At 41.4% G+C, this 10,570-nt stretch overlaps 1 protein-coding gene across 1 annotated transcript; it reads left to right on the top strand.

The window, feature by feature from the left end:
* The first annotated feature begins 528 nt into the window (after positions 1 to 528).
* On the top strand, positions 529 to 7,783 carry LOC104460658 (prokineticin receptor 2). The gene is made up of 3 exons (XM_010076551.1): positions 529 to 695; positions 2,215 to 2,891; positions 6,912 to 7,783. The coding sequence occupies exons 2-3, from the start codon at positions 2,374 to 2,376 to the stop codon at positions 7,606 to 7,608; spliced, it is 1,215 nt and encodes a 404-aa protein (XP_010074853.1). The 5' UTR covers positions 529 to 695; positions 2,215 to 2,373; the 3' UTR covers positions 7,609 to 7,783.
* The last annotated feature ends 2,787 nt before the right edge of the window (positions 7,784 to 10,570 follow it).

Raw genomic sequence — 10,570 nt, 5'->3', positions numbered from 1 at the left:
TATGGCTATTCAATGTTTGACCCTCCTTCTGCATGAGCTGCCACAGCAGCAGTCCTAAAGACAATAGTCGGGGATAGATCGACAGAGAAATGTCCCTGTGAAAGTAGTTCACCCTCCTTCTTCCCCCTCCTTTCCACTGGGAGGTTTATGTTTTGGTTCTGTGTCACATAAGGTGTAGGTAGCTGCTGCCCAGCACAGAAAAAACCTCAAAGAGCAAGAGCAGACTGGGGTGTTACATCTTCCATGCTCAGACTTGGTAACAGACACTCCACTGATTCAATGCATTGAGAGGGTTTCAAGCAGGAAAAAAAAAAAAAAAAAAAAAAAAAAAAGGCCCTAATTTAAAGCATTGAGAGGGTTTTAAGAAGGAAAAAAAAAAAAAAAAAAAAAAAAAAAAGGCTGTGCTCTATTGTCTCCGTATTGCACTGCCTCTTTAAAATCAGAAATGCATGGACAGCTTCAAGGTGCCTCCCACTGAGAAAAGGCTTTAGATGCATGCACAGAGGCAGCGGAGCCATCCTCCCCTGAGCTGCAGGGCAAACCTGCTTCGGAGAGAAATGATCATTCAGCAAAGTCCTCTGGCTGCTTTCAGTGATCCTTTCTCTGCTCCAGTGACAGCAGCACATTGCAGGGGAGAAACCTGGAAGCTACCCCCAGGGTGCCCAAGACCTCCAAGAAGATGAGAGCAACTGCAGGTACACTTAGCTGACGGTGTTATGTCAGTTTGGGGATGGTTGGCTTGTCTGTATTTATTTTAAAGCTCTCTTGGTATTTGGCAGGGAAACATGTCTGAAACAGATACTGTACATTGCTTTGACCAACATAAAGATTTTACATCCAATTATATATTTAGTACTTCTCTTAAATTAATGTTCGCATTTCCAGGCAGCTGTGGGCATGTCTTGTAAAGCAGTCAATTGTTTGCACTGTTACTTAGTTTCAGGCTGTTACTCTGTTACGCTGTCATTCTGCAGCTCTCAAGGTTGGAAAACAATGTGGAGACAGGAGTTGCAGAAGAGTTTCTCTCACAAATTTATTAAGTATTGGTACATCAGGGGCTGAGGGTGGTTCCAGGGAAGGAAGAGGGACAACAGCTCTGCTATGCAGATTGTCCTTTGTAGCCATGATGGACATTGTTCGATAGCATTTGACACCCTGGAGACTTACTGCCTCAATGTAGAAAAAGCGGTAATGCCCCCTGATCCTCTTCTGGGATGGGGTGGGACCACCCTGACATCTGGGAGTCCAGCATGAGGATTCCCAAATATGGCATGGGAAGACGCAAGAAGATACCCTTCTCAGCATTTTGAGACAAAGTAAAGGCAAAATTAGGGAGTAGATTAGATTGTTTTTTCCCTCAGTGTGGAAAATAAACAAATTTTTAACATTTGGTATAACCAGTAAGACAAAGAGGGGAGACTGCTCCTCCCCGTCTTCAAAAATTCAAGGCACTTTGTCTTGCTTAAAGAAGATTTTCCTTTTCACCTCAAGAGCCTGCTTGTGGAAGCACTCTCCCTGTGAATGGCAGATTTGCCTTCACAGCAAAGCCCTACACGCTGGTTCATGGGACAAAATCTTGTCTAATCAAATTGGCAGAGCTCCACTGGTTTGAGAGAAGCAATAATGGATTATACTGGCTGAAAATTTGGTCCCCCTGCTCAACTAATGGCTGACAAAAAGGAAAGTGCTGGCTTCACTATTTTCTTGGGTCTTGGCAACTCTTACTTAATTAAGAAATGTATTTAGAAGCCACGACATCAGTTCTGCTTTCACTCTCACCTACCACATTGCTCTGAGACATCTAGCATAAAGCAAAAACTTTGTCCAAAAGGCACATGACATACTTTTCAGCAAATTGAGGTGTCTTCTCATTTTAGTGGTTTTTTTACCTTGCACAGGGATTACAGCACCGCAGGCTTGAAGGTTGGTGGAGGTTTAAACTGGATTTTATACTCCTCCTATATTGTCATTTAACTGTGTGCTGAAAACAAAATTTCATCAGTGGTACATAAAACTACTGGGTGTAGCAACTAGCATATTATGCAACTCCAGGGATTTTATAACAGAAGCATCCTTTCACAGGGTATTTCTTCCCACTGTGCACAGCCAGCAATATTGCTGTGGGGCAATAAGGTGGCTATTGCTTTCCCTCAAGCACAGTATTTTTGCTGTAATTTCCTCTCGGGAAATATTTTCCTCTTTTTGTTCCCACAGAAGAAGATAAATGAGGCTGTTGCTCTATAATCTCATGGGGACAAAGACTAAATGACTCGCTGCTCAGAAGGAAACTTTGGGTGAGGTCTCTCGCCTGCCACTGTTGTGCCCTGCCACCCTGGGTAATTCTAACACAAAACCAAGGGCCAGACAAGCCACATGTCACAAAAGAAGACAGACATGGCCATGGAGCAAGCTGAACAAAACACAAATGCTACCATCAACCTCAACTTTGCTGCGATCTACAATCTCCACAATGGGGATTTAACCTCCTTGCGAAACTTCTCCTTCCCTTTCAATTTCAGTTACAGCGATTACGACCTGCCACTAGACAGCGAAGACGACGTGACCAAAACCCGCACCTTTTTTGCAGCCAAGATTGTGATAGGCGTGGCTCTGGTTGGCATCATGCTGGTCTGTGGCATCGGCAATTTCATCTTCATTGCTGCTCTCGCCCGCTACAAGAAGCTGCGAAACCTCACCAACCTGCTGATTGCCAACCTGGCCATCTCAGACTTCATTGTGGCCATCGTGTGTTGCCCCTTTGAGATGGACTACTACGTGGTGCGGCAGCTGTCCTGGGAGCATGGTCATGTCCTCTGTGCCTCAGTCAACTACCTACGGACTGTCTCCCTCTATGTTTCTACCAATGCTCTCCTGGCTATAGCAGTTGACAGGTAAGTGGGGTGCTATCACTGCACAAGGAGATGGACAGAGCTTCTGGGGTTGGCTGTCTAGACTTCCAGGTTTTTAACACGCTCAGCTTTTCTGTAGGATCTGATGCCAAGGTAGGTACTACGCAGACCTGGGCATCTTGTTTCATAAAAGTCTCATCACATGAGGTCATGACATTAATCTGGAGAAAATTCAGTGGAAATTTCTTGATTGAACTTTTCAGGTGAAAAGAATGTAAATTTATTAAAACAATTTTTTTTTTCATAATAATATGCCTGATTCAAATGTAGGAGAGGATTTATGAAATACGGGAAAGACCCAGAGAGGAGGGTATTCATCAGCACTTATAATCCTGATCCAAATCATACATCTCCAAGGAACCTTCACTGCTGGCCTACACAGCTTTTCTGAGTCTAACCTCTTCTATGAACAGTGAAGTAAATACTCTTCAGTGAAAGAAATAGTTGACTGGTAATACAAAATTTGACAGGTGAGCTTCCAACAGGATTATTGCCTTACAGGATATTTCTTTCTCCCTCTACGGTATTTTTTCCAGGTTGGTTTTGTTTTTTTTTTTTTTGGTGTGAAAGACAGTAAAAGATAAGAATTCTAACTAGCCTGCAAAAAAGAGTTCTTATTTTCTGTTGTGCCCTACTGAGAAAACCAACAATCATTAAATAAGCCATTTGATAGTACTGAGGTCTTAGCTGAATGCTCCAATCTAGAAGCGGATGCTCCGTGAGCGTGGCCAGCACTCTCCTCTTCATTAAAATACCCTCCTCTCATACTCTTCTCTCTCTTTACACACCTCTCTGAGGATGACACAATGGCAAGCCAGGAATGACCTACAGGTCATTTATGGCACCCGTATTAATGGCACTGTCCAGAAATGATAAAATGCTATATCAACCCAGTTTAGCAGATTTTCCTACAGCCTTCATAATGGGGTAAGCAGAACATAATGATATCCACCTGCTACACCACCTGCTTTATGCTGCAGTCCTGAGATATTTCTACGCCTGCCTCTCACTCCAGGAATTTTAACAATATAATTTAATTGTATTCTTTCTTATGACTCCTGTACTCTTAGCCTTGTGCACCATGGACTCTGACAGACCCAGGCACTGAGGATCAGCTTCATGCTGACAAAGTCTCACACAACTGACTCACAGAAAGCCAGAAACCCACAGAATAAACTCTTTACAGAAAGGCCATCACAACAAGTCATCTTTTGTGTACAAACCCAACACACATCTCTCTATACCCTCTGTATATACACACTGTATGATTCCCTCACCCTCTACCCTGTTTTTTCCGATTTCTCTCATGTGCCATTTTATGCTCTAGTCTAATGTTGCATAACTTTTGGTACCTGATCCAAAAGACAGCTCAGGAGCAGTAAACACCGCTGATGGTTGTATAGATACAGCTTGTGCACAGCTGATTCAGCTGTTACTGACGTCAACAGAAGTCTGTAGAAAGATTGCGGAGAAGTTTAGAGATGTTTTATCTGGTGTTGGGGAAAGGACAATCAGCTCCTACAAAACAAACCCTTAACAAGTGTCTGACAAAATAACCTTTAAACAGCAGCTGACAACTCGAGGTTAAGCTTCTAAACACTATCATGTGTGCATCACCATTTTCTATTGCTTATCTTTTTCAGCTTCTAAAAAAATTTATTGGAAAGCTCTGCTAGTACATCCCAGGTTGATGAAGTAACACGGGTCATCGAGCCCTTATGCCTGCTAAGAAATCAGAAGATTTCTAACATATCTTCCCATGCATCTTAAAAACAATCCTGGAAATGATTAATCATTTAAGTTTGTTGTAAGAACACAGTGTTTTTGTTTCAATGCTTTTTTTTTGTTGTGAGCTTTTGACTTGGTAAACAAAGAGAAAGCTCTGTTCAACTGTTCCATGCTGGTTATGTTATGTCGGTCATTGACTTCAGTCTCTAAAAAGAACAGGCTCCTAAGAAAAGTCTTCTCATGTTTAGATCACCTAAAAGGGCTCACCTGTGTAGAGAGGGTAAGCCTGTCCCACAGGATTTCCCTTGGGCAGGGCTCTCTTTCATCTTCCTGGATGTCTATTCACATGAAACATAAGAATTTCACATATTTAAGGCCATGTCTACACCAGAAAATAATGCAATGTGGAAGGAGAGGATATGAAGAGCAAGAGTGTGTGCTGAGAGTCCAATGTCCATGCTGTAAGCACTCGCGGGGGTGGTTAGCTTTAGCTGGGTCCCCTGGACTAAACACCCATGGCCATTTGGTGTGTTTTATGTACACTTTTGGAGCACATCTTCCAGGGTAGTTTCAGCTGAACTCAGTTCATGTGCTCCAGGACCACTCAGAGTGTAGTAACAGCCCAAGTGTGGTAAGCAATAACAAACAAGAAATTCACCACAAAAGCTCCCTCCTGACTCTCTTGTAGAGATTTACCCCATCCAGACAAACGTTTTGCTGAGCAGATATGCATACTTATGAATGCATTCACATATATTATCTCATAACCTTGTTTCCACAGGACCCAATTTAAAAATATTCATTTATCAGCTCCACAATGAGGCTGAGTAATTCTGCTGTCCCTTGACATCTAGCCTGCACTGTTAAGAGCAATGAACAATTCATCTGCTTCCAACATCAGGCTGATGAAAAGCACCACTGACTTTCCATTTTATTTTACAATTAATATATCCTGTGGATGCTATGTATAGAATACAGACAGATAGAAAAGCCTCTGAATGAATGAGAAATTCAATTGTTTGAAACAATCCTTTGTGTTAAATACAATTGTACTGGGAGCTCTGGAGAGTCTCTGACAAAAATCTCCTGTTAGTAGAAATACCCTAATCTTTCTGAGACAGTGTACTCTAATAAAAGCCCTTCTTACATCTATAGCTTCTTAAAAAATTCAACCCCCCCAAACTTGAACCACACAAAAAAAAAAAAAAAAAAAAAAAACCCAGAGGGAATGCCATTTGGTCCTAGCCCCTTTTTTAACTGAATCGAGGGCAACTGATGGATCTTGCAAGTAATGTACATCCATTTCTCCACACTTCTTTGTGAAATACTGCAGTGTGCCTTGCAGCTTTACAGTCATAAGGACTGCAAATACCTAACTCAAGTTTTACAGTTTGGAATATTACTTAACACAGCATATTTAAGATTAACTAGCAATAGTTACCTCCAGCAGATGAAATAAAAATTTGCATGGGCAGAAAATGGATACACACAGTCCTTTGTTGGTGGCTTGAAAACATGCTTACCTGTAACCATTCATTAGCATCAGCTTCAGCTCTTTGCACCCCATGGAATAACCAAGAAAATAACAGAAACATTGTTAGGTATGTTTGACCTCTTGGTAAAAAAAGCATATTTAAATAGTTCTCTGCCTAGGGAAAACATTTTCCTGTTCCTACATGTTTGTCTTTTTACCTGCACCTGACTAGATTTATATTACTGCATGTTTCAAGCTCTCACTTGAACATGTTCTGAGCAGCAAAGAATTTCCAGATGCTGTATCATAGCACGTCCTGGATATGACATCACCTGCATATTTTGCTAGGTCCTGCAAACATATTTGTCAGTAATAGGAATATACCCTCTCTTTCTCCTCTTCCCATCTTTCCATAATTCCCAGACACGGGATCTGGGTTAAAAAGAAGTTTGCAATACAAAATTGCAACTTTTTCGGTTTGACCTTGTTAACAGGTGGGAGTTGAAGACTGAGGTCTTAAAACCATCCTCAGACACCCTTTGCTATGCTCAGATTTTCCACCTGTCCTAGCAAATCCTTCAGCCATTTGCTCCAGTGTTTCTGCCTAGATTTAGGAACTCAGGTCTAGGCTGCTACTTCAGAAAACTTTCTTAACTTTCCTCATAGAAAAAATTTGTCAGGCTCTCTCTTTAAGAATGACAGCAATTTCCTTCTGCCTAATTCTGTCAACTTGTATTTTGAAGTATGTTCTGACTAATGGTGTCTTCAGACTTAATTTTCAACATATTTTTCTGTTCTAGGTATCTGGCCATCGTTCATCCACTGAAACCACGCATGAACTATCAAACAGCAACCCTCTTAATTGCCTTGGTCTGGATTGTCTCCATACTTGTAGCTATCCCATCTGCATATTTTGCTACTGAAACAGTCTTATTTATAGTGAAAAACCAGGAGAAAATTTTCTGTGGTCAAATTTGGCCAGTCGATCAGCAGATGTACTACAAATCATACTTCCTCTTCATCTTTGGCATTGAATTTGTTGCACCCGTGATTACAATGACCTTGTGTTATGCCAGGATTTCTCGGGAGCTTTGGTTTAAAACCGTACCAGGATTTCAGACAGAACAGATCAGAAAGAGGCTTCGATGCAGAAGAAAAACTGTTATGGTACTGATGTGCATCCTGACTGCCTATGTTCTCTGCTGGGCACCTTTCTATGGCTTCACAATTGTCCGCGACTTTTTCCCCACCATCTTTGTGAAAGAGAAGCATTATCTTACTGCTTTTTACATAGTTGAATGCATTGCTATGAGTAACAGCATGATAAACACCATGTGTTTTGTAACTGTAAAAAATAACACCATGAAGTATTTCAAGAAGATCATGTTGCTCAGATGGAGATCAACATATAATGGAAGCAAATCTAGCACAGATTTAGACCTAAGAACAAATGCAATGCCAGTAACAGAGGAGGTAGACTGCATAAAACTGAAATAAATTTTCTGCAGTTCTAACTTCACATATTTTGAAGAGAGGATAAAGCAGAAGTAATGCCTCCTCAGAAGCTTCTCCCTTGTCTGTAGGAATACCCACCACTGGTGAGAGCCCTTGAAAAGCAGCATACTATGCATTTCTAACAGAACTCTTCCCTGGACTGCTACATAATCCCATAACTCAGACTGATGCTGTGCTTCAGTTCACCCATCTGTAAATCTGGGATGGAGACACTCATTTTAGAGTTGTTTAAAATTTAAGGTGAACAAAAAAAGTCTGTGAATGCATTAAAGCATATTACAATGATGGAAGAGTTGATTGCTGATTGCAACAATGATGCCTCTCTGTTTTTTCTTAAATCCCTTAACCCCTTTGATCTTATAATTCATACCTTTAAGCTATTTGCTGTCCTTTTCCTTCTGCTCACAAGAGGAAGGATGGCAAAAAAGTCCATTTTGCTTCATGTCACTCTTTATCCTCTCAGTTTACCCCCTGATGATGAAGCTCCTTGAAGTCGATAGACCACCAGCTTTCTACTGTCTAATGTGCAGCATGCTCTTGCAAAAGGCACGTTCTCTACAAAGCTAAATACTGCTTCAAAGCCTAGTGAAAACCTCAATCTCTTCCAGTGACACCTTATTTAAGAATATTTTATCAGTGTTCCACTCTGTAGTTTTATGTAGTGTTACTCTGTTTATTAAGTATTTGGAAATGGCACAGCTACATATCGAAAGGACCTGTTCCCTTCTCTCACCTCCAGGCACCCTAGGGCCAGCTTCTGCTTCCTTGAGTCACTAAGCCCTTGACAGAAACAATTACAAAATCATACAGGTGGGGAACATCTCCAGATTGTCTAGTCCACCCCCCTGCTCAAGCAGGGTCAGCTAGAACAGGTTCCCCAGGATTGTCCCCAGTTGGGCTTTGACTGACTCCAGGGACGGAGACTCCACAGCCTGCCTGGATCACCTGTGCCAGCATTCAACACCTTCACAGTAAAAAAGTGTTTTCTTCTGTTCAGATGGAATTTCATGTGTTTCAACTTGCTTTTCTGTGGGAGCTATATAAAAGAACAGCATATTAGTTTGAAAAAAATCCATGAACCTAGACTTCCTAACAAGTCTGCGTACACCTTCAAAATAAAGTACAAGTAGGGCCAAAATAGCATAGAGATCTTGAGATAACCTGTCCTTCTACAAGCAATGGAGATAGACTGAGCTTCTGCAAGCCAGTCACTGGTTGTGTTGGGTGGCTCACTGTCTGGTCAAATGTGAGGCAACAACTCAAGATGAATTCTGCATTGCCTTGCTCAGTGCTGTTTTTGCTATTCTGTTTTTGTGCAACTCCAGGATGGGTGTTTCTTAACTGATAATTGTGATAAAGCAGGTGACAGCAGCAGTAATACCTACTAATTTAAACTACACATAAGATATCATGGACTTTTGTGTATTGAAATCAAGTCTTCTTTTATCGTGATGACAAATGCTTCCTGTTTTGAAGTATGTGGTACTGCCGACTTTTGGAGTAAATGGCTTTTGTAAGTAATTTGTCTATTTGTGAATTTAAATTGAGCAGCAAATCCTGCTAATAAAACAGTGAACGTGGAATCAGTATCAGCATTTTGAATTATTTTTTTGTATTTTTCCCTTAGCCATAATTTTCATACCCAACTGACTAATGTGAATTATGACTATTACTAATTATATCCATGTATGCTAAGGAAGAACTTCTAGGCTGACCGATTAAATTTCAGGGCAAAAGGATATCAAAATGCATTAAAGTGCTCAAATCCTCTCCTCATTAGTTGCTCTTAAAAAATACACGTTGGAGAGGATCTCATAATTTGCACTGTCAGGCAAAACAATTACTGAAATCATTCTTAAAAATTACATTTGTGAATAAGGATAAGTACTAAATCCATTTGTTTCCCAGCCTGCCAAACAAATTTAAAGAACCAGAGAGCTGCAGTATTTCACCATCAGGAGGCTTAATCTTGTAATTTCTCCTGAAATCTCATGGCTTCTGAAACTACGCACCCACATTTCTCTCCTAACACCCGTACTGGTTATTGTGGATTAGTTAGCAATACTACATTAGCGTGTCCTGATATTCCTTCCATCTATTTTTCATAGACTTTTCTTGGTGCAACAAAGCCAAACAACTAACAGTTTTCCACACCTGGAAATCCACCTCAGCCTGAGTTACAAAAAAAAAAAAAAAAAAAAAAAGCTCAACCCCAACCAAGCAATATAGTACCAAGTAAGAATTGGGAGAAAGAATTGCTTTAAAATTCTGGAAATCACTTTGAATGCTCCAAGAGAACTCTTCTGGTCCAGCCTGCCCAGTGTTCTCAGCCACCACTGCATCCCTGTCCCTGCAAAGGGTAGTAAAGCAGCAGCTGCCACTGCTACTATTGCAAATTTAGGTTTGGGGGTCCACAACATTGCTGTACTTTGACATTTTGAGGTCTTTCCAGCAGCAAAGCTGTATTTCAGCCTGAATCATGGGATCAGGGCAGGTGAGGCTGTGCTTTGCCCTCAACTGTACTTGCTGTGAGCAGCATCCCGAGAAAGAGGGGGATTCCCACGGAGGAAGGGCGGTGGTCCCGTTCCCTGGTCAGAGCAGACAAGCAGTCGTTTAGTGTCTGCACTAAACGTTTAGTGTCGCTTGTGTCTGCAACAACTCCTAACACCCCTAAACTGGTCACGGGCCTCACTTTCAGGGATCAACGTCTTGCTACTAAACCAAGCTCCAGCACCCAGGGGCCCAGGGCAGTGAGCCCAAGGGCCTTGCATGGGGACAGAAACCCCATGGAGCTTTTTTATCCCCACTGAACTCATTTTGTCTAGAGATTTACAGGGTATGGCCTTCTCCATCAGCCAGGGCCTGCCTGCCACCCATGACAGCACTTAAATAAATAATTTAAAAGACTCTTATTTAAGACACTTAAAAACTCCCTTTAAGTACA

Source organism: Pterocles gutturalis, unplaced genomic scaffold, assembly GCF_000699245.1.
Source record: "Pterocles gutturalis isolate BGI_N339 unplaced genomic scaffold, ASM69924v1 scaffold37158, whole genome shotgun sequence".
NCBI lineage: Eukaryota > Metazoa > Chordata > Aves > Pterocliformes > Pteroclidae > Pterocles > Pterocles gutturalis.
The sequence above is the reverse complement of the archived record's forward strand: the minus strand, read 5'-3'. Positions and strand labels throughout refer to the sequence as shown.